Source organism: Vipera berus, assembly GCF_964194415.1.
Source record: "Vipera berus genome assembly, chromosome: 1".
Classification (NCBI taxonomy): domain Eukaryota; kingdom Metazoa; phylum Chordata; class Lepidosauria; order Squamata; family Viperidae; genus Vipera; species Vipera berus.
In genome coordinates this window covers 262,612,494-262,637,660 of record NC_138202.1, presented here as the reverse complement: position 1 = coordinate 262,637,660, position 25,167 = coordinate 262,612,494, and the positions used below count along the sequence as shown (strand labels likewise).

The 25,167-nt window shown below is 37.8% G+C and overlaps 1 protein-coding gene across 7 annotated transcripts in view; it reads right to left on the bottom strand.

Annotated features, from left to right (window-relative positions):
• Nucleotides 1-25,167, bottom strand: part of NCOA7 (nuclear receptor coactivator 7) — a 69,681-nt gene that overhangs the window by 5,434 nt on the left and 39,080 nt on the right. For 5 of the 7 annotated variants that reach the window (XM_081333205.1, XM_081333206.1, XM_081333204.1 and 2 more), the window contains 10 exons: nucleotides 24,343-24,450; nucleotides 20,855-20,950; nucleotides 19,746-19,868; nucleotides 15,096-15,280; nucleotides 11,177-12,201; nucleotides 9,926-10,094; nucleotides 6,182-6,329; nucleotides 2,158-2,286; nucleotides 926-1,078; nucleotides 18-113 (listed from right to left, as the gene is read on the bottom strand). In XM_081333205.1, the coding sequence (XP_081189331.1) occupies nucleotides 18-113; nucleotides 926-1,078; nucleotides 2,158-2,286; nucleotides 6,182-6,329; nucleotides 9,926-10,094; nucleotides 11,177-12,201; nucleotides 15,096-15,280; nucleotides 19,746-19,868; nucleotides 20,855-20,950; nucleotides 24,343-24,450 (2,232 nt within the window). The remainder of the gene's footprint in view (nucleotides 1-17; nucleotides 114-925; nucleotides 1,079-2,157; nucleotides 2,287-6,181; nucleotides 6,330-9,925; nucleotides 10,095-11,176; nucleotides 12,202-15,095; nucleotides 15,281-19,745; nucleotides 19,869-20,854; nucleotides 20,951-24,342; nucleotides 24,451-25,167) is intronic. The other 2 variants (XM_081333207.1, XM_081333208.1) reach the window with 2 other exon arrangements.

Sequence of the window (25,167 nt, the reverse complement as noted above, 5' to 3'; positions counted from 1 at the left end):
TGTATCCAGAAACATACCTTGAAAATAGGATTGAATGTGTACAGGAAAGTTTCTCCAGTACCATAATAGTGGTCACTAAGTCTGAAAGCATGAGTTGCATATGCCCCAAATATCTGCCAAAATAATATGTAAAACAGATATTATTTTAATGTGGAGATATTTATGGCCAATCTACTAAGTGCACAAATGAAAATTATACTGTGTGTCACTTGACTGCAATTTCTGAATGGAAATGGAGATATGAATACTGAATTATCAGTAAGTCAGAGCTTGTAAATCCTTAGCTTCATCTCTCCATATTCATACATAAAACAGGCAAAATATACCAGTGTTTTTCATGTCATCTTGTGAATTAGACTTAGCAACTTTTAAAATTCCATCATTCCCAATCAGCTTAGGAACACAGTAACAGGTTGGAGAAGGCAGTAGTAAAAGAAACCTCTAAATCGGGCCGGTGCTCATCTCCGTTTCAAAGCCGAAGAGCCAGCGCTTGTCTGAGGATGTCTCTGTGGTCATGTGGCCAGCATGACTAGACGCCAGAGGCGCACGGAACGCTGTTACCTTCCCACCATAGTGGTCCCTATTTTTCTACTTGCATTTTTTACGTGCTTTCGAACTGCTAGGTTGGCAGAAGCTGGGACAAGTAACAGGCGCTCACTCTGTTACGCAGGACTCGGGATTCGACCCGCCAAACTGCTGACCATCTGGTCAACAAGCTCAGCGTCCTAACCCACTGAGCCACCGCATCCCTATTATATATATATATATATATATATATATATATATATATATATATATATATATATATATATATATATATATATTAAGAGAAAGAGATGGGGGGAGAGGGAGGGGGAAAGAGAGAGAGGTAGAGGGAGATACACAAATACAAAATGAAATTCTGGGAAGAGGGGAAGGGAACTACCTGGTTGTCCATGTCTCTGATGACTAATAAAACTGGACTATCAAGAGAACATGATTTACGATACAGAGTTTTCAAGCTGGTTCCATGCTCTTGTGTACTGTAGACAAGCTTCCATGGATATCCCTGCACTCGGGCTGGGAGGGATTGAGCAAGCTAGAACAGAGGGGGAAAAAAACCTCTTGTTCAAAAGGCAACATGTTCTTTTTGTCAGGTATTATGACTAAATTTGCTGTAAACAGTCTATCTTATATTCACTGATATGCAGTAACTGAAAAAATATGGTTTTTGGGGGGGGTCAGAACAACATGTACTGTTTGCAATGACCATCACAAGAGTGAGGAACAACATCATCATAATTTCAAATGATCACTTAAATTAAGCAGAGAGGATTACTAGTATAGATTTCCTACTGGATCAGGAAGTCCAAGTTTAAAATGTGGCTCCTTGGATTTGATGCTGCATTTTCAAACAAAAGGCGATCATGAATTTTAAAAAAAATCTGGCTATCCTTTTATCCTTGGAATAGAATTCTGGCTTCTAGAAAAGAGAGAGGAGCCTTGATCTTATGCCATGGAGTCTCAAAACTGGAGGAATCTTAGGTGAGATTAAGACTACAGCAGTGACTAAAATTACATCTCCTGAAATTAATACAGAAGGCGTCAAAAATCTGGACTAAGGCACAGAGCATGCAGGAAGTCCATTTTAAGATAAGGCAGCACATCCAATTGCTTTACAGTGAGGCACTGAGGGGACGATGTGGCCTATGGTCTTTTTCACCTTTAAGAGGAATGATTAGTTAACAGATGTCTGTTAGATTCCTACCCTTAATAAAAGTACTTTGTTATATATTGGTGGCATCCCTTTCAAGGATAGCTCTTGTTTTCTGTTTGTTGCCTCCTTGCTGTATGAGTTTAATTATCTTCCTGTGAATAAAAGGACTTTTGTACCTTTTGGGGTGACCTGATTGTATGCCCTGGATTCAAAGTAGTGTTACAGGGACTTGGAAATAAAAAAAAACCTGGAGACATTTTAAAGCTAACAAATGTATTATTAATTTGTGGGCTACACTCCATTTTATAGGCTATCTCAAAACCATGTGCCATAATAAACAAGTTGCTTTTAAAGAAGACCCTTGTAGCAACAAACTAACATAGCTACCCATCTTGAATTTCAAAGTACCATGAAAAAGACAGTAACAAGTCTGAGAAGAAGGAAATCATATCAGCATTTACCTGTTCCACATGCATGTTTTCTAAAAGCGCACTTTGGTTTTTTAAAGTAGGCAAAGCATCATCTTCACCATCACCTTCACAGTAGCTGCAGACACTCTGTCGGCGTTTTGCCTCTTCTACAGTTATAATCTAGACAGATGAAAATGTTTTTGCATCTTTCATAATGTTATATGAAAAAAGTTGATAAAAGGAGAAAATGTATTCTACGCAACAATGTTTCTCAACTTCAGTAACATGAACCAGTATGAACTTCAGCTCCTATAGAGTCAGGCTGGCTGAGGAATTCTGGGAGTTGAATTCCATTCCTATTCATTCAATGAGCTTGAGAAACAGTGCTATACAGCAGGGGTGTCAAATTCGCAACGTCACGTGACCTGTCACAACGTATTGCAACTTTTTTCCCCCATTACCGGCAATGGGGTGGGCGCAGTTTCACCATGATGCATCCGGCCTGCAGGCCAGCAGTTTGACACCCCTGCTATATAGGGTCATGGAATCATAACAAAAGTAAATAACCTCAAATGTGCCACTGCTGAAGCACAAGGGATTTTGTGGTTGAGATCCTGACGAAACTCATAAAAACCTTTATAATAAATTGTGACAAAATGTAATGAAGTTGTAGCAAGCTGTCAAACAGTTTGCACAATGGCTACACTATAAAGTAGTTGTGTAAATATGTGAAGGATTTCAGGAAGCCTGAAAGTATCAAAAAAGGGGATCAGGAAGCAAGTATCAAAAACTTTGAGCTAAGGGAAGGAAATAACTCGAATTTTCAACCATAGCATCCACATCTTTAAATCTGCTCACATGATAGAATTAAACATAAGAACTTCTATAAAATCGTTTAAGTTGTTCATCTCTTAAGACATTTTTCTTTCTTTTCAGCAACAGCAGCTTCATCACTGCTATTTGAAGTAACCAGTCATGTATACAGTGACGTAAGTAATAAGTAACCAGTCATGTATACAGTGACATAAGTAATATCATGAATAGGAGAACCCGCTTATAAGATAAATATTTAAAGATAATATTTTAAAGTTATATTATGCACATGCCATTTAAAATATTTAATTTCAAACGTAGCTATGAAGAGAACATTCAGGCCTCATTTCTGAATTAAGAATATTTAAATAAAATATTATTCGCTTTATTATTAGCTTTATAATATTGCTAGGTCAATTCTTGCCATCGAATACAATGAGATTACAAGATATGGGCCGTGATCTAAAGAAAGACACTCCCTAACATTGCCAAATATTCCCAATTGACAAGTGAGCACCTGATTGTCCTTTCGATATTGATTGACAATGCTTCTTGACATTATTATAAAGCTTCCTGGAACTACTAGATGAGACTAATCCAGAATAAGATGCCTTAAAAGGTAAGGCTATGGTATAGTTAGCATGTATTCCATGGAAACGTGCTATAAGACTTATGTTTTAGAGAGAATATTATGACGACCAGAATTTTTCTTGTATCATTCTATTGTGATCCTACAACCTAAGTTTTATTTCAAGTTTGAAACATAAACCTGGCATTATATTTTAATCAATTGGTTTTGTTTATCATTAAGGTTTCTCAGTATTGGAGTATTTTTAATTATTTAGAGGACCCATAGCCCACCTTTCCATTTCTGTAAAATGCTCATGGTGAGTTACATGAAGAATAACATCAGTTACTAATCAACAGTAGTGATCAAAACATTATTATAAAATAATTAGAAACACAGGCTATAAGAACAAAAAGGAAGTTAATATATTTTCCAATCTGGAAAGAAAACATGAACCCGTTTTAAGCAATTCCATTTCAAAGACACAATAGATTTTGTCTTAAATAATTCTAATCCTCAACTAAAAATAAAACATTAACGATCAAAAGAACATACATGAAAATATATTCCATAATAGAAAAAATAGGAAAATGAAAGAATGAAAATAATCAGGATCAGGAATACATCTTGAAGCTATAATTGTATAGTCAGTGACCAAACTCTAAATCCTACTAATCCCAAGAGGACTGACTCAGCCATTCAAAGGAAATACAGAAGCATGTAGCATGAACTCAAATAAGCTGCCTTTCCCGAAAAACAAATTACCTTAACATTCTCAGGCACATGCTAAACAAATCTGTAAACATCTGTTTCTTCTGAAGCTGCCTTTCCATTCTGCATATGAACTTACAACTAAATCTTCCTCGTTCAGTTTTGTTGCTAACAAACAATAGAACTGGGGGAAAAGTCAAAAGATTTCAGCAGATTTCCATACCTGCACAAAAGGTTCCTGTTCCTCCTCAGACCTAGCACAGTACAGAATTTGAAAATTCAAAGCCATTCCCTTAACTCTCATTTTTTAGCTTCGTTCCTTTTCCCAGTTTCAAGTTTTGCTTACAAAGAGAATCTGCCGCTACTGGCTTGGAGAAGGAGTGAAAACATACAGTCTATATACTTCCTTAAAGAATTAACTTTCGTTTTCCCCTGTATATGACAAAGAGTAACCTGGCAACCTTAAATTCATCAGAGGAACTGCCATAAATGTACTTAGGCAGCTGCTGCAGCTAATTTAGAGATCGTATCTTGGTTATTATTTTGAAATTAATTTTCATTCTCTGATTTGTGAAGACCAGGCTTATTCATTCCCATTCCAGGAAGCTGTAATGGGCATATGTAATATAATTCAGTCTCACTGGTTTATTATTGGTATTACTCTTCAAACTCACCTGATTGAACAGGCTTAATTGTCATTACACTATGAATGTTTTTTTTATTATGGTCACTGACCAGAATTGCAAACAAAAACACATTAAAAATAAAGCATTCTCCCATCTCATTCTCACCCATCAATTCATGTCATCTAACAAAATATTGTGTGCTCTTTCTCACACACATCACTTTCATTAAGAAAGCTGCACATTTTTTCTAAAATTATCTGGTGTTTTTTTCCAAAACTACCATTCATTAGAACATAATATACAATTACCACCAACTATACTACTGTCATAATCATATACAGCAATCTAGATAACACTATACTTTCCAACATGCATTTTAGCCCTTAATTCATTATTAAACCTGAACTTTCACTTCCATTTGTGTGCTGATCATCACCACTCCACAAATCAGGAAACTTTCATTGCATTCTGTTACATATTTCCCTTATTCTTATGTCCATCAGTTCAAGAAATACCTTTGCTGTAACCAGATGTGCTCATGGTTATTTTCCTCTGCTCCATCATGTTTTGGTCAATTAAAGCTTTCATGTAAAGATTTTTTTTAATAAGGAAAGAGGAAAATAGATTTACAGCCTTAGATATACCTATGTTATACAGGAAGTTGTTTGATTTACTGGTTTACAGATTTACATAATAATAAAAGATAAAGTGAATTATGGTCTTGGAACTAAAAAAAACCTGTTAATGAGACTGGAATATAACTAATCAAAGAGGGAGAAGAGTAAGATTGAAAGAAAACTGATGAAATTTTGTGGGGCAGGAAGTCATTTTACTAATTTGACTGCAATTTTATAAACTCCAATCTTGAAATTGAACAATATGTGACAGGGAACTTTATTTTTGGCTCTGGGAATTTCACTAAGCAAAACCTATTTCCGTAATCTTGAATCTTATAAAATGGAGATTCATTAACATTTTGATTGTTGCAACAGAGAAGTGGCTTTATTTGACCTAGGCCAGGGCTAATCAGATATTTGATGTAAAAATAGATAAAGAAGATATTTATTATTTTTATTTAAACATCATCTATAAGATGCCCAATTGTAAGAATGTACTTTAAGAGCCAATATTCAAGCAGCATATAGAAGTTGCGTATCAAATCCTTTTGTATTGTCTCATCCGCTTATGCCTGACAGTTATTTGTTTTTCAATTGGCCAGTTGAGAAACACAAGAACTATAAACTGGACCAAAAAGAAATAATCCAAGGCTAAGGGGATTACATGAAGCAGAAAACTGTTAATTACAATCTACTGTACAGTCTCTGATAATTCCAAATTCAAGTAACAAAACACTCACCTCCCAGCTTTTTGTTGAGGGTTCACTGAAGAAATTGTCTATCATGTCAAGCTCCTCCTTTTCCACCACCACAAAACCCTGCTCCTTAGCATCTTTGCCATATACATCTGGAGACCATTGCACAAAAAAGGTATACAGATGATCTACCCTATCAAACAAGAAAGAAAGAAAAAGTTAAGAGCTCTAAAAACAATAAACTGGAGGATGCAAATTTACTTAATTGCTAATCAAGTTTAGCATCTGTCTAAAAAAGGATTTTGCTCAAGCATATCATGCCACCAGAGCCATCATTGTGAAATTTTATCCAGGAGCGTTAGAGTTAGTCTTTCTTATTGGCTGGGGACCAACAGCTGCTGGGAAATGACAGCAACACAAAATGAAATCATAACAGGGATAAATCATCCTAGCTCCAGCATCAGCCAACAAGCAAACACCTTTCTCTTCCCTACTCCAAGTACACTTTGGTCTCTTCTATGAGTAGTGAGTAGTGGTTACTCAAGGCTGAGAGTTAGGCATATATTGTGCAGAAAATATCTTCTATAGAAATATCAATAGCAAAGTGCCATATTAGTGCACAAGCAAACTAGTGCCTTCTGACAATGTCAATCTACTCATTTCTTCATCAACTAAAGCCATGCAGTTCTTCTGAGCCAACTCTGGAGAAAGAACACTCCATTATAAAGAATGAATAACTAAGTTTGACAGACAGTGGTCAGCCCATTTAAAGGACAGATTCTCAGAAAAAGACTATCAGCACAGAGAGCACGTAGGAAAAAGAAGCTGTAAAGTTGACAAACTATAAATACCGTAATTCTTTGCAGCTGTGCCTGCACTTCTAACTAAATTTGATAGCAATGAATAAGGAGAGCTAAAATCCTATATCAGACATGTCAAACTTGCGACGTTACGTGACGTCGCACAACGTATCGGGATAGTTTTGCCATTGCCGACAATGGAGTGGGCCTGGCTTCTGGATGACGCGTCCGGCCCGCAGGCCGGCAGTTTGACACTCCTGTCCTACATGAAGGCAATAGAAATACAAAAGCCAATTTCCCATAACTTTTTGTAACAGAATGATATGGTGGTTTGTATTGCTCCAATATGAAGCTTTATCTCTCATTCTGTTTCCAAAGCTTAACTTAACACTGTTACCCTGATCAAAGGCTTTCAGGTTAGAAATGCTAAGCACACAGAGGCAACACCAGTCAAAAAACCCAAATGACCTGGACTGCCAACCTTTACACAGTCCCTCTCCTAATAATATTTGCACACAAATAAGCTTCACCAAGATTACCCCAGGCAATAGCAGAGCACCAAACCCCAAAACACAAATCTTTGTTTTGCCCAGCAACACAAGGTAGCCAGTGAAAACCCAGCAGGGTATCACCTTTGCATGAAACTGTCAATAAAGAGGCATCTGCCAAAAATACAAATTTAGTTTCAATGTTCAGGAGCAGTTAGTCTTGACTTCTGCAGTTATTAGCCCAAAAGGCTGAGAGTGATTAAAAAAAAATGCAGCGAATAGTACACTACGAAGACATTCCTCAATATTATCTTATTAACTTCTATTATTATCTATTATGGTGTTTTGCTGAATTGGCAACTTTTTATTTGCCTCTGTTTTTATAATACTATTTCTATAACTAGCTATCAGTGTTTTGTTTTATTTTATAGTTGTTTTAATTCCAGTTAGGTGTTGTAATTACTGAGAATTGTTGTAATTGTTTTCTTCAAAACAGCATAATAAAACTGACACAATATATATAATTAAAATTATAATAAAAATCAGAAGGGCATTCTGATACATCTTTTGTCCTAGGCCAGGGGTAGGCAACCTTGGCTCTTTTATGACTTGTGGACTTCAACTCCCAGAATTCCTGAGCCAGCCATGCTGAGGGGAAAGGGAGAGGTTTCCAAGCTGAGCTGTAGTGGCTCAGGAATTCTGGGAGTTGAAGTCCACGAGTCATAACAGAGCCAAGGTTGCCTACCCCTGTCCTAGGCTCATGTTTAATGCACAAGTATATATGCATGTGTATTTTAAAATGCCCTGACATTATCAGCAACTTTAAAAGAACCTGCAAGGTAAATCTCATCAGGTCCTTACAGACCATTATATTAATGGAACTGTAGGGACTTTAGCCTATGCTGTTCTATTCTACTCTTACTAAGGGTTTCCACGATGCACATTGTCCCATGCTTTGACTGAATGTTCTAATGCTCAACTAAAAGCATAAAAGAAAGGCTGTGTTTCTTGTTGAGATATATGAACTTCATGGATGGATAGAAATTTAGCAAAGGCTGAAAATTGCATTTTCTAAATGAAATCCATACTTCAGTTCATCTCGGAAATAAAATGTATACCATTAATCCATGTCCAAGCTCCCTTATATTACTTTAGGGGCCAATTTGATGTGGTAATTAAGGTACCAAGGTAGAAACAGGGATACCATAAAGATACCGTGAGTTCTAGTCCCATCTTAGGCATAAAGCTAGCTTGGTCCAGTCACTCTCTCTCAGCCTTAGAAAGCAGAAGGAAATGGCAAACAACTTCTGAAATCTTGCCAAGAAAACTGCAAGGACTTGTCCAAGCAACCACCAGCAGTCAAGACTGATTTGAAAGCACTAAAATAAATGTTACTTCACCCCTAACAGGATTTGTAGCATTATTTGTGTTTCAATGTTTTTAAAGCTTCGTACAGAATGATAACCAAACAGAGCTATAAACCACCAACCTTCCTTTACAGCAAGCACGTACAAATTTAACATAATGCAATATATTTATACTCACTCTGCAATACTGTTAACATTCCCCATTTCAAGAAACACAATGAAAGATCTTCAGTCAGCTAGGTCAGATGCAACTGGGTCAAGAGGAATATTTGAACAAAAGCCCTTATAAAGCACAAGTCTTTAACGATTACGGCTCCTTAAGGTACGTGCAAAAAGATAAGGTGCATTCCTTAAGAAGGATGCCTATTTCACAAACACAGTGCAAGAGTGGTCAAGCCACTGTCTAATCCAGTTTCACTATCTGAGCTGACGTAGAACTGTTCTACTACATGTCTAATGTCACAATCCGGGCAAAAACATCCAGGAGACAACTGCAGTTAGGACATACTGAACGTTATTGCAACATAAGCCATCTGAATTGTTATGCGATCAGTCAGCAAATTTGTCAGCTACCTGATGTCATTTCCAGAGTGCGTGCTATATTGAAGGAAAAAATAACATCACTCGGGAAACCTCTTAAAGACTAACAAACTTTAGCCAAACTTTCATTGCACAAAGTCCACTTGCAAGATTTCATGAAGTGGCTATTGTGTTGTAAAGATTCTTAAAATCTCTTTAACACACTGTATTGATGAGAGGACTGACACGTAACACGAGTCATGTAAAATGTAACACATGTTAAGAGAGATGTTTAGTAATATAAGAACACTTTTGAATAATTATTAGATGACAAATGAAATATGAAACACATCAATGGAAATTCTGAAGAGCATTACAGAAAATTGTAATAGACTGAACATTCACAAGAAGGGAGAAATCATCACTTTTTTTCAAGGATAAATGACTATTGTTCAAGTTCATTTTAGATGACTTCATCAACAGAAGCATGCATTTTGATAGATGGCCACTGAGTTTCTGAAAACATAGAGAGAGGGAGAGAGAGAGAAAGAGGGAAAGAGAGAGAGAGGCTCTTGAAAGGACCCAAGAAGCATTTCACAAAGACCTTGAACATACCTTTCTCGAGGGACAGCAAACCAGTATTCTGGTTGCTTTCGTCTTTTATGATACTGTTGATCCATCACAGCTGGCTGGGAAATGAAAGTCTTCCTCATAGGCGTGCCCACTTTGATGCACAGAAACATTGGTGGGGTCTTGCTTTTTTCCTCTTTTGAAGGAAGCATATCTGAATTCAAGAGATTGTCCAGTCACAAAATAACCAACACAACAGATTGTTAATGTAACAAATACTTACATAGAAATACCAATAAATTTGATGATAAATCATGTCACCCAGTTCTCCTACATAACAATTGTTATGTTAGTTGCTAATCAATAAAATTGCAGAATTTCTAAAATAAAAAAAAACATAGAAAATATAAATGGATTCTTCTTTCTGCTCCATAGCTATGGCAGCAATATTGGTGAGAGTATGTGAGAAGCCTATCTCAATGGCTACTTCTTAAGTCTTAGTTCCTTGTTAAGAGATATTTATTGAGTTCCATCTCTGTTCTTTTCATTATCAATTTTTTTTATATTTAAACAAAACTTATGCCAGTTAGATTGTTAAGATTTAATCTGCTGCATGCTATTCTTTATTTCTTACTGACCGTGTTTTACTTAACACTTTAATGCCTCAGTTTTCTGAGAGAGAAATTTAATGTGCAAGTGCTCAAGCACTCATTCTGTTTTTCCAGATAATTACACAATTTAATTAAACCTTTTCCTTGAAATTCAAGCTTTTACAAATAGTATACAAATATGAGAGAGTGAGAGAGAGAGAGAGATTTTCCCAGCAAGATCATATATATATGTTTTGCAGCAAGACCTTAGAAAAAGTTATTGTCATGACAATCCTAGAAATTACAGCACTAAGAACTCATCACAGTAGAATATTTATAGCAAATGTATGATATCAACCAAAGTGGAATAACAGAATCAGTCTCTGAAGGAACATTTAGAAGTCTGAGTGACTGAGAGGTTATCTTTACTTTTGAGTGTTTGGTTAGCCTTAAGGACAGAGAGGATTAGAGCCTAACGTAAGAAAAACATGATTGTAAAGTATAATGGTAAAAGCTGTTTGAATGCTAAGCAAATTTTGTGTTGAATCATCCCCAGGCCCAATTTTAATTAATTAATGATGCAGCATAAGATTTATATGTACAGAATGGATATCAGGCTGAATCAAACATTATTCATGTTATAAGGAAGGTGAAAACAGGAATTTAGATTAAAAAAAAAACAACCAAATACGGCAAACAGGCTTACCTTCAATGGGCACTTGGACTCTCTGCAACAGCCACAGTCTGATTTCAGAGTTTTTATCTAGATGAGATGTCAAAAAGGGGGTATCTAATCCTTCACACGTTTTTTTCTCTGCTGCTACTGAGCCAGTTTCTAACAAAGGCTCATTTCTTACAACAGAGCAGGATTCAAGTCCTTCCTTTTTGACAGCAAGAACTTCAGTGGATTGGGATTTTGAACAGCTAAGTGTGAGATCTATGCCCACAGGCATGTTTTTCTTTTCTTCCTTGACTTCATCCTTAGGCAAGTAATCAATAGGCGATGGTTCATCTTTATCATGACTGAGATAAAATTCAATAAGCTTGTCTTTATTCAACTCTTTGTTTGCATCCAAGTTCATCTCTATCTTATTGGTTGGTGAACTTCCACCCTTGTTCATTTCAGGCATCGCGTCCAGCTTTTCACAGGTGTCTAGATCTAGATCATCCTTAGAGACTTTACGCTTTACCCCAGATGAATCTAACACTGGTTGCTCATAATTGTCTTTGTTACTTGCTTGCAGCTGAACCTCCTTTTTTATTTTGCAATGATCCGTGCGAAGATCAACTGATCCGGCATCTCTGCAATCTATTTTACTATCAGTCTGCAATGAGGTCTTGTCTACCTCAATAAAGCCATCTTCCTCCAGAAGGGAATTGTCTTTGGTTAAGTCCAAAGTTATATTTGATACAGAACATTCTGCACTATAGGTTTTCAAAGTCACTTGTTCTAAAGAGTCAGGAGTAGCAGAGTCCTTTGGTGTTTCTACTGATTCGGATGTGACTATGGAAGGACTTGCAGAAGACTTCAGGACTTTGGTATCTGAAGACTTCTCTTTGTCTGAGTAGTTTATTGGTCCGGAATTAGGAGCAACAGAGCTGTCTGCTTTCTGTTGCTTCTTTTCTTTGTTCATGGATTTAAATTTACTGAAAGGATTAATGTCCTTCTCAGAGGCAAGATCTTCCCATTCAACGGGCCTGTACAGAGGACAAAGATCCTTTGGAATATCGCTGCCAGAACAGATGGTGGGGTGTATATGGAGTATTAAAAATGGAGAACAAAATGAAAACAAATGAGAACACTTAAATAAACTTAAAATAGTTAAAATAGTTAAATAAAATAGTTAAAATAATTAAATAAAATTCAAATATGACAACCAAGGAGACATCAACTGAAACATACCAAAACAATTCATGGAAATAACGTGATTGAACCCACAATGACTTCCTTCAAAATTAAATGAAAGCCAATTAAAATAAAGTAATTATAAAGTTGAAATAACTGTGGAAGTTGGGATATCAATTTATCCTGAAGCAGCTTACAGATACGTTAAAAGAAGAAAGAGCAAAAAAGAACCTTGAGGAACAAGGGCAGCAAACAAACTTCATCTCATCATGAGAAATTTTTTGTTTCACAACGCTGGGAAAAAATTGGCAGCAGGCATGAAGCATTCCGTTTTTTAAAGATTATAATAATAAAAAATATTTTAATTTTAAATATAGATTTATATAGCAGCCCAACTGATATGTGACACAATCATGAAATCTGAACTGTAACAACCACTACAGCAAGCACATATAAATATGTATTTATTCAAATGTCTGGAATTTTAAAGCAGGTTAACTGTCCAATTTTACAGGAATCAAATAATCAAAGCCACCTAAAAATAATAATTAAAAAAGTCAGAGGAAAATCCTGATTGCTTCCTCATTCTAAAAAGTTCTAAAAAGTATGATCATTTGTCTCTAGTAGAAATGATTGTTTGATTATAGCTCTTTCTTGATGTCCCTTCAACATCTCCAATTCTAGAAGTTAACTTCTGCAAAGTAAAGTAAAAAAAAACTAAGGCCGCTGATGTCTCTGTTGCTTTTTGTTATGCTAAAACTTTAGTGTTGAAGCAATTAATGAAGACATGTTGGTGCTTCTATTTAAGAAATCAGACACCAAAAAGTTAATTAAAATAACCATTAAGGAGAAAGGTAAGAGAATAATAACTAAAATCACTTTTTATATAATTTTCATATGTTAGAACTACCTAAAGAGGACAGATAAGAAGACTCATTCAAACAATATGAAGGCTTTAGATGTGTTGTTGGTTTCCCCCCCCCCCCAGAAATCCAAAATAACTTCTTCCTAGCCCTGCAAATCAGAAAGTTATCCTGGATCCTTTTTTTTTTGCTTATGAGTGTATTTCCAATGAAGTTATTCCCATTCACAGGAAGTGATTTCAAAATCTGCTTTCTGACAGGAGGATCCATCATACATCTCCTCCTTACAGCCTTTAGCCAAGAACATACAGTTTAATTAATGGCATGGGCAAGATATGATAACATGCAGAAATTAGCTCAGTAAATCTATACTCTCTTCCAGTTCTCTGGAACATCTTTGTCATTTCTTGATTTCCTGCCATTTGGCAGCTTTTATTCTGTTCAGAATTCTTAACTGCTCATTTTTCATGACCTTTTTGGGAAGTTATAAAATTCTAACACAGAATATTTTACCTACTGGTTTTACACAGGTCAAGCACCTCGTAAAACAACTTTTCATGTTAATAGTTACACCACTGACAAAACATACTGTATTTTTCGGACCATAAGATGCATCTGACCATAAGACGCACCCAGTTTTTAGAGCAGGAAAACAAGAAAAATATTCTGAACCAAATAGTACCGTTATACTAAAATATTTAGGGTTAGGGTTAGGGAAAAGGGATCCTATTGTATTATTGTTGTTGCTGTTGTTATTATTTTTTAAAAAAAATAAAACACGGAAGGAAGAGGAGTGGGCTTCACAAAAAGGGACTAGAAATGCCAGGGGCAGACACAAAAAAAAAGGGGGGGGCGACAGTCTGGGTCTGTCCAGCCTTTTATTCTCCTGCTGCAAAAACTCCCAACAATACCTTTGTCCAAAACGCCTCTCGCCTCTTTCGAAAGCAACTGGAGAGGCGGGCAGGCGCTACAGGCTCAAGGGGGGGAAACGGGTGACAGGGCTCCGCTTGCACGGCCGGGGACTTCCGAGACGATCTGCATTAAAGCCACCCGCGGGAGTGGGGGTGGGGGGGTCTGATTGGTGCGATGCCTGCCTCCCCCCCTCCCTCCCCACTGCTGCGGTCGGCCCCTTTTTCCTTGGAATGGGCAGCGTCTCTGGGCTAGCTGCCAACGCAGTCTGTGCCACAAGCCGCGGGCGTTGCATGGGAGGCGAGGGCAGCAGCCGCGGAAGGGCAGTTTTGCAGAGGAGTTAGAAGAGCGTGGCAGCTGCCCATGCCCTGTTCTTGCCAGCCAGACAGGAGGAAGAAAAAAAAGGGGGGTGGGCTGGGTCTCCCTTGCCTTTGCTGGGGTACCACACCTTTGGACCATAAGATGCACCCTCGTTTTCCCCCCACTTTTTTGGGGGGAAAAGTGCGTCTTATGATCCGAAAAATACGGTAACCCATGTATTAGAGAACAATAATATCAAATAAAGCCACTTTGGTCTAGTGGTGAAGGTTCTGGCCTAGAAATCAGGAGACTGAGAGTTCTAGTTCCACTTTAGGCATGAAAGCCAGCTGGTCACTTTAAGCCAGACACCTTCTCTCAGCCCACTTTACATGGTTGTTATTGTGGGGAAAGAGAGGAAGAGGAAGGAATACTATTTATGTTTGCTGTTTTGAGTTACTTACAAAGTAATGAAGCCAGGATTTAAAAAATTATGCCATTCACAAAGCACAAAAAAATCATTTTTTTTAACGTTCTCTTCTAAAAATAGTATGGGGGCCTAAGTTTGCATTGTCATTCTACATTCCTTTCTTGTCAGATGGTATTTTGCTCCACAATTTAACAACATTCTCTTTTTCCTTGCCAGTTGGCTGAATGTTACATCCACCTGATAATGGTCAAACACAATCAACAAAGAAAATACTTCTTACGATGGAAGGGCATCTTTTATCTTCATGTGAGAGATATCGTTGTAGAGGGCAATCGAAACTACCTCCTCCATGGGACATTTGAGCCCATACTCTTCACAGCCGTTCTCAATGACAACAGGGTCTGACTTATGAGGATCAAACATGATGGTGTTGGGAGTCACTAACATGACCCCTCCAACTACTCCCTTGAAAAACAAAATAAAAATAAGTAGACAGTTAGTACTTTATATTTTTTTTTAATTTAATTTTTATACCGCCCTTCTCCCGAAGGACTCAGGGCGGTGTACAGGGCAATACAATAAAATACAATATATTAAAATTAAAAGAAATATTAAATACAATAGCCCAATTCAATAGATTAATACAAGACGTTAAAATACCCCTAAACCCATCAGACCAGGCTGGCTTGTTCTGTACTTACACTCGTGGCATCACAACTGTCACAACACGATGACACAATGTACCCTCTGTGTTTTTTATACACCCTTTCTTCTCTAATGCAGTCTTGCTTTCTTCCCAAGGGCTCAGTGAGGAGGAAGATTGGGGGGGGGAGGGGGAATCTCAGCTAAAACTGAGCCACGATAAAAGATTTTCAAAACACATCTATCTTCAGCAGACAAGGCCACAGTTATAAAAAGGGATCGAAATATTTAACTTTCATCTCGGTTGCAGTGAAAGAGGAGCTACAACTTGTTAATCAATGAGAATCAAAAGAAAGATTCACAAGGCAGTCCAATACATTTTCCGATTTTGGCTGCAAGCCCTAGCTTTAATTGATTTTAGTTCTGAGATGTAGAATTCCCAGTAGGAAGTGTGAATGGTTCTAAGATAGAGAAGCAATTTAAATGGTTCTATTGTAGATCTTAAGTACCTATTACATATATACTAGGGGAGAAAAAAGTCAGAGGAAACACGGATTAGACAAAGAGAATGTGATTAGAGAACATGATGAGAATATAGATGGAACAGATTAGGAGAGAACTGAACACTCTCTTCTCTTTTGCTTACATGTATACACAAAAATTAAGATAACAAGAGTGGTAAATACTTTTAGGTCTTAATCATCCCAACGAAAGTATTTGAAGGTTCTTTTTCCAAAACAATTTCAGCCCAGCTTTTCTTTGCCTTAGAAATCTTAATCACCCCAATGAAAGTATTTCAAGGATCTTTTTCCAAAACAATTTCAGCCTAGCCTTTCTTTATCAACAATTTTATCAAGGAAGCTCAGTATAGTCACAGAAGACTAGGAATACAAATTTTCTATAAAAATTAGAATCTTTGATCTCAGTTAAAATGTTTTATATCTGTGATGCAAAGACTCCAAACAATTAATAAAAATCTATTAAAAGAGCAACACTGGAGGCCACAACTTAGCTCCTGATTTCCAAAGTGCTGCAAGAGGTGGTAAAGGTGATGGTGTTATCACAAGAGGAGAAAGACTGAAATATTTTTGAAGCAGTATTAGGAGTATTATTAATATTAATTGAGAAAGACAAACATGCTCAAAAGAAGTCAGTATGTGCTTCATTGATTATAGAAGGGCCTTCCACTGCATTAATCATATCAAGCTGTGGAATCTGCTTAGAAAAATGAGAATCCCAGAACATTTCATTGCCCTTGGCAAAACCTACACACAGGTCAGGAAACCAAAGTATGGTCAGAACATGGTGAAGCAGATTGGCTGCAGGTTGGCAAAGGAGTGAGATAAGCCTGCATATTTCTCCCCTTACTCATTCAAACTACATGCTGAATATACACAGAGGGAAGCTGGATTGGAAGAAGATGAGCATGGCTTTAAAACTGGAGGAAAAAAAACATCAGTAATCTGTGTTATGCAAATGACACTACTCAAGATAGCTGAAAATGCAAACTCAGGTAGATGAAAATGCAAGTTCTAGTCAAGAAGCACAGTGGGAAAATAAGATTAAGATTAAATATAAATGAGATCAAACTAATAACAATAGGTACAACAACCAGCCTCAGAAATGACAATTAAGGCATTAAAGAGATGGATAGTTTCTAACCTAAAGGAACTAACATTAAGAAACACACTACAGGCTAGCACTTGGTAGATTAACCATGAAGGCCTTGGAAAAGATATTCAGATACCACATTGTGCCTCTACATACAAAGATCACGGTCATGCAGACAATGGTTTTACCTCTCTGGAGAAGGCTCTAATGATGGAAAAGATACGAGGGAAAGAGAAGAAGAAAGTGTCTAGAGCAACGTCGATGAATTCAAGTACAGTGTTGATGGGTGTACCACTGAAAGACCTAAAGAACTAGGGAACAAATCACCATAAAGAAAATCTAGCTACATGGTAACTAAGGGTTGACACCAATTGGATAGTACTTAACCACAGTGGCCTTTTACTGTCATTCCCACCTGTAAAACTCACTGCAAATTGCTCTAAAATTGCCATTTAGGAACAAATGATGCACTGGGCTGGACTGGAACTCAGGGTAAAATGAGAATGATGCTAGATTGCCTTCCAGAGGCATCTCTTCTGCCCAATTTACAGTTGCAAGTAAAAGTATGTGAACCCTTTGGGATTACGTGGAGTTTTGCATGAATTGGCCATAAAATGCACTCTAAATGTCATGTAAGTCACAACAATACAAAAACACAGTCTGCTTAAAATAATACTACACAAACATTAGCTGTTGTCATGTTTTAATTGAACATAACATGTAAACATTCACAGTGCAGGGTGGAAAAAGTATGTGAACCCCTAGCCTAATGACTTCTCCAAGAGCTAATTGGAGCCAGGAGTGAGCCAACCTTGACTCCAATCAGTGTGATGATATTGGATGTGTTGCTGACAGCTGTCCTGCCCTTTAAAAACACACACCTGTTTTGGGTTTACTGGTCTCAAGAAGCACTGTCTGATGTGAACCATGCCTCGCAGAAAAGAGCTCTCAGAAGACCTACGATCAAGAATTGTTGACTTGCATGAAGCTGGAAAGGGTTACAAAAGTATCTCCAAAAGCCTTGATGTTCATGTGTCCACGGTAAGACAGACTGTCTACAAATGGAGAAAGTTTAGCACTGTTGCTACTCTCCCTAGGCGTGGTCGTCCTGTAAAAATGACTGCAAGAGCACAGCGCATAATGCTTAATGAGGTAAAGAAGAATCCTAGAGTGTCAGCTGAAGACCTACAGAAATCTCTGGCACATGTTAACATTTTTGTTGACACATCTACAATAAGGAAAACATTAAACAAGAATGGAGTACATGGGAGGACACCACGGAGGAAGCCATTGCTGTCCAAAAAAAATATTGCAGCACGTTTGAAGTTTGCAAAAGAGCACCTGGATGTTCCACAGCACTACTGGCAAAATATACTGTGGACAGATGAAACCAAAATTGAGTTGTTCGGGAAAAACACACAACACTATGTGTGGAGAAAAAAAGGCACAGCACACCAACATCAAAACCTCATCCCCACTGTAAAACATGGCGGAGGGAGCATCATGGTTTGGGGCTGCTTTGCTGCCTCAGGGCCTGGACGGATTGTTGTCATTGATGGGAAAATGAATTCCAGAGTTTATCAGGACATTTTGCAGGAAAACGTGCGACCATCTGTCCGCCAACTGAAGCTCCGCAGAGGATGGGTGATGCAACAGGACAATGACCCAAAGCATACAAGTAATCCAACAAAACAATGGCTTCAACAGAACAGAATACGCCTTCTGGAGTGGCCCAGTCAGAGTCCTGACCTCAACCCGATTGAAATGCTGTGGCATGACCTTAAGAGAGCGATTCACACCAGACATCCCAAGAATATTGCTACAATGAAACAGTTTTGTGAAGAGGAGTGGTCCAAAATTACTCCAGATCGTTGTGCAGGTCTGATCTGCAACTACAGGAAACGTTTGGTTGAAGTTATTGCTGCCAAAGGAGGGTCAACCAGTTATTAAGTCCAAAGGTTCACATACTTTTTCCACCCTGCACTGTGAATGTTTCCATCTTATGTTCAATTAAAACATGACAACAGCTAATGTTTGTGTAGTATTATTTTAAGCAGACTGTGTTTTTCTATTGTTGTGACTTACATGACGTTTAGAGTGCATTTTATGGCCAATTCATGCAAAACTCCACGTAATCCCAAAGGGTTCACATACTTTTTCTTGCAACTGTATTCAAGAATGCCATCTGACAGGAACTTAGAAACAGGCATTTTTGTTTCTTAATCGCACACCTTGGAACATTCTTCCCACCTGGAATTTAGGATCCTTTGCTTTTCCATCTCAATCAAGAGATTTAAGGTTATAATATGAATTCTGCAACCCAATCTACCATACCTGAAATGAACTATTTCTTGCTGATAACATAAGAAACAAATGGAGCTTCTAAAATTATTTCAATGAACAATTTTAAAGGTGCAATCAAAACAAGATTATCGGTTAGTGCCATTTATGTTAGGGACCTATACCATAGCCTCACTTGGATTACTAACTTGATAGTCTTTTGAATCTTTTTGCAAGATAGGTGCATTATTAAGATGCCTCTTTACCCCATTAAAGATCTGCTCCTTTTTACTATCTGGTGAACCTATTTTCCACATTAATATATCATTTGGTGTTCTACTTTAATTGGTATTTCACATAGGAAGCAAATCTGTTGGGAATTATCCAACTTTTCTACCTTTCCATCTGTGAAGTAACGACAATTCATTTTTAAAAACTTATACACCGGTTCATCTTCCTCTGAGGTGGACGACGTAACTCTCTGAAGAGGTCTACAAGCCCTTCTTGCTAAATCAGCATCCTTCAAAAATAAAATTAGACAAAGCAATGGCTTAGATCTTAAGTTAGGAGTTCATTCATGAATGTGATTCTTACTAATCCATCCCTTTGCAAAAATCATGAATATTCATCATATATTTGATATCATCTCAAAGGCCTGAGGAAATGCTTGAGACATAGACAGTTTCCAGGACTAAAAGGGTAGGGAAGCCCCACTCCTTGAACAGAAGCTGTGATCTCCATGAAAGGAAAAATAGGTTTCCAAATCAGTATCCATAACAGTTATTACTGTTATATTATGTATGCTTTTTATAAAAACAGTCCTTCAATAACACAAAACTCATGTTTGTTGTATAGCTCACGGGTCCCCAACCTGTGGGCTGCAGCCTGGTAGTGGTCCATGGCCTCCTGGCCACCAGGCCACGGGACAGGCTGGCCAGTGCACACACGAGTGCACACACCATTTGCTCTAGTGCCACGGCGTGCAAAACCAGGACACTGCGCCACGGGGCATGAAAACGGGCTGCTGTGCTACGGGGTGCGAAAACAGGATGCCGCCCACCTCATGATGTGAAAATGGGCCACCACCGCACCTCAGGGCATGAAAATGGGATGCCGCCGCACCTCGGGGCGCAAAAATGGGTGCCGCTGCAATGCAGGGCACGGTAACAAAGCCCTGTTACCGCAAGAACAGGGCAGGGTTAGTAGCACACGCGCATGTAAAATGCTTCCCCCTCCCTTTCCCTGCGGTCCGCCAACCAAGAAAGGTTGATGACTTCTGGTATAGATTGAAATGTATTAGTCATTCCCAGAAATAGACCACCAACAAGATATCTATAAGCCTGTTTTTATATCACCTTTGCCTTTAAAGAAGGACACCACTGCTGTTTTGATTTTTCCTTCTTCTATTATTGGATAACGTTGGAAGGTTAAAACTCATACAAGTTTTACTGCAAAATATTCTGACTCTAAACGTTAACCTTAATTCAAACCTTATGCAAAACTTACCGGAAGCTTATCATATTCTGCATCTGATGAAGAAGGTGAAATAGGAGCACCAGAACTTGAGGAAGTTGCTTTTGAAGTACCTGGCACGTATAGTACCTAGTAAACAAAAATTTAAAAATGGAACACTAACATGTTAAACATTATGACCACTATTAAGATTAAATATGAATAGTAGTGTTATTTTAAAATACAATATATCAATAATTACTGGTTACTGGTTTTCATTCTTCTCTTCAGCCACCATCAATCTACTGTCCTCCAGGTGCATTAGACTTCAATATAACTAATGTGGGATTATGGGAATTGTTATCCAACTCATTCACAGAAAAAAGGAATAGTGAAGGTTGCAAGAGACATTTTTTGTTTCTAATACCATTACAATTTTTTTTAAAAAAATGACATGCAATTAATTTGACTTCTACAATTAATCCAAGTACAAGTATTTAAAACAACAGAAAAGGAATAAAATGCACACTAAAATTATCTAGAAGCAAGCTCTGTTTATTTTCAGGGTTCCTCACTAAAGCTTGAAGACTCTAGTTTATATCATAAGGAACACAATAAGCCACCTAGAGTCACTCTGGATACAAGAACAGTAGCATATTAATTTAATAAATAAATAATTTAAAAAGGAACAACTAGAGCAGACATATGAAACAATCAACAACATCTTCAAAGGAATAAAATTCACAAGGCAAGCTGAGAACAACAATACCCTTCCTGGATATCCTTATCAGCAGAGAAAATAAAAGTAACATAAAGGTCAATCTGAACCACAAATCTATTGAAAATAACCCATACCTAACCAAGTGCTCCATTACCAAAGTAATAACCTAATCTACCACAAGCAAAAAAGTTGGAAAATCCGACAGGGTCATGTGGTGACCTGCTTAATAACCACATGAATTACGGCCATAATTCCATAATTCCAAAGGTAATCAAGACCTACCTATACTGTATTCTGAAAAATTGCAATTTTTATCCTTTACATACGGTAGAAGATGGCCTTGGGACAAGATATACCAAAAGGATTTAATCTCAATTTTAAAATACCCACACAAAATATTCAAAAGCCTATAGCTTCCAGTAACATGAACATGATAAAATTTCCTGCAGTTTAAATCACAAAGAACTGAAACCTGGAAATGAGATTTCTGGATCTAATTAGTTTCATGATGCGAAACAATGCTTGTTAAATTGTGTTCCAGTGAACTATGAAATTATTTAAAAAGCGTTCCAGGAGCTGTCAGAGAAAATGAGTGCCACAGGGACATTCTTTCCCTACTATTGATATACCTATTATTCCAAGTTATCGGAAAAATTTGGCTATATCGTATAGGATGCCTTCAAACCCTGTGGAGTTAACAGGAAGCCTTAAGGGAAGAGTAAGGTAAAGGTTCCCCCACACATGTGTGCTAGTCGTTTCCGACTCTAGGGGCCGGTGCTCATCTCCGTTTCAAAGCCGAAGAGCCAGCGCTTGTCCGAGGACATCTCCGTGGTCATGTGGCCGGCATGACTAGACGCCAAAGGCGCACGGAATGCTGTTACCTTCCCACCGTAGTGGTCCCTATTTTTCTACTTGCATTTTTACGTGCTTTCGAACTGCTAGGTTGGCAGAAGCTGGGACGAGTAACAGGAGCTCACTCTGTTACGTGGCACTCGGGATTTGACCCGCCAAACTGCCGACTTTCTGATCGACAAGCTCAGCGTCCTAACCCACTGAGCCACCACGTCCCTTAAGGGATGTGGGAAGAGGGAAGAGTACTGTCTAGCAAACTTGCTAAAATGTTTTAGACCTCATCATTTTCCCAGGGTAAAAAATTATGCTCAGCTGAGATAATTTGTTCAATATTCCAGTGTGGTCTCTCAGCATATATGTTGAATGACCTTGGAATGACCTGATGCTTCCTTTTTTTATGGGAACAATCAAAATTTGTGCTTGCAAACAAAAATTTCTATTCTGAAATTGCCCTGTCCCATTTGCTATGTTACAAAAAAAATCTATTAAAGAGGCCAAAAGTAGATGCAGAATACCTTTTCTTGCTTATGGTAGGTGATATTTACCTGGAATCACCCTCCATAAATCCAACTGGTTCAGAATAATATAAATATAAAACTTTTGCAAGGTTAGAAAGCAAGATTGTTACTTCTGTTACAAGGTTACAAGACATAGGGAACAGACAAGAATGTTCAAAATAATGAACTAAAATAAATGTAGCAAAGTGTCTATTCACAGTAAGGGTTTTTCTTAAAAAAAACTTAAATGCTCACACATGCATTACTCCAATGATTAGAAACAGCATACATAAAACCAGGGTGCAGATTAACCAACATTCATAAAATAATGGAAAGCAATAGGACTCTAATTTTCTCAGTCATCCAAAAGCTAGCAGGAATAAGCTAGAGCACGGTGTCAAACTTTTTTTTACATTGCCGGAGCTGGGGTGGGCACAGCCTCCGCATGATACAACCAGCCCGCAGGCCGGCAGTTTGACACCCTTGAGCTAGGGTGTGGGTATATACAACTTGTGTGTTTTAAAATTACACACTAATACAGGCAGAGGCTGGAAGTACCAATGTTTATCAGAAAAGAACTAGCTATCGTTTACATTCTTCAACTGATCATCTGTGAATTCCCAGATGGGTTGTAAGAATTTAGCCCACTCTGAATCTTACAGAGCTTAAAGAATGTTTTGCTGGGATTCCCCCCCTTACACATGGCATGCCTAATTAGGGGTGGCTCCCCTTAGTTCCCAAGTCAGACCTTGAGAAGTTCATGGAGCCCCTCAGCACTGACTGGGGTACTCCTTTCATAGGATTTTGGTCATTTACCAAATGATTTACCCTGAGCCAATTGTAAAATGCCAAAACCTTGGGGCTCCCCAGAACAACTCATATGTGACTGAGATGGGCATGAGCAGTCATCTATCTCCAAACAGCAGACCAGAAATAGGAGGAATACTTGTGTTGACCCTTTTTGTAAGCACACAAGGTGTTTAGGCTTGGCTTCTCCCCAGGTAGAATAGGCAAAGGTTGTTTCCATGCATGGGGAGATATTTGCTACTGCAAAAACAGCACTTTTAGAATTGGGCATCCAAGACCAGAAGGTGCATGAACTGGAGGAAGGAGAAGCATCCTGCATCTGAAAATCCCTCATATGCAAAGAAGTAAAGCAGGCAAAAAGGTAGACTTGATGAACTGCCAAATAAGCATCACTGGAATGGTCGGAAACAAACAGGATGCATGTTTAATCATGTATGCTATTCACAGGGAGGATCCTGCTAAGAAATTTCTTAAGCATTACAAACTTCCAGACAAATTCAGAGTATAATATATAATATAAATCACAGACGAAAATAACAAATCAGAGTTATTGTAGAGGTAAACTGGAAGCTCTTGCGCTCTACCAGACATATAGCTAATCATCATTTCTATCACCAAAAGTTATTTGAAAAAAGTTAGCTCAAATCAAATCTTGTCACAATTACCTGGCCTGGAACAATTGTGTGTGTGAAAAGCTTATTGAGTTCCACAAGTTTATTTGGAGTGATGTTAAACTTCAGGGCTATGCTGTTTAAGGTGTCTTGGCTTCCAGCCTGAGACAGAGAAAAGACAGAAAGTTTAAATTTCAAAATATATTTTAACCAATCATGACTCTTTAAAACAAATTATCTGGTCTAGATTCAGAGACTGCTACAAAAATGTTTTGGAACATAGAAAAAGAACTTTTTCAGATGCTGAGTCCACAAAATAATGACATCAGAAATTTCAAACCCACAGCACAGTGACTGTTTATCTGTGAAGTCACCACTGGATGACTTTTGGTTCCTTCTGTCTTTGTCCCAACTATACTGTATGAAGAAGCAATCATTTTGCAGCAGTCAATATGAGATTTATTTCTTTTGCCCCAGTTTCAACCATGAGAATATTTTTCCACAACTAACCAGGAGCATGTTGGTCAAACCATAAAAACTTCGTCACATTAGGGAAATCTTTTTGAGGATGGGGGTTTTTTTTGTGAGTAAATATGTGTGTGCACATGTATAGCCAAAAACATCTTCTGAATTATATTTTATGGACAAAAACAATACATTTATATTCTAAATCTTAAATCACTGAGATACTATGTGATTCTTGTTATCTTTTGATACAACAGACTAATAGGTCAATAGACTCCTGTGTCCCCAGGACTTTATGGGGTTAACGGAGATCTCTGCAAGCTGAATAACTTCCTGTTTTGCAGCATTTCCTCTTGAGATATAGAACAGGTGGTTTCCCACTGCCAGGAAACCCCCCTCCCTCTCATTCTGGCT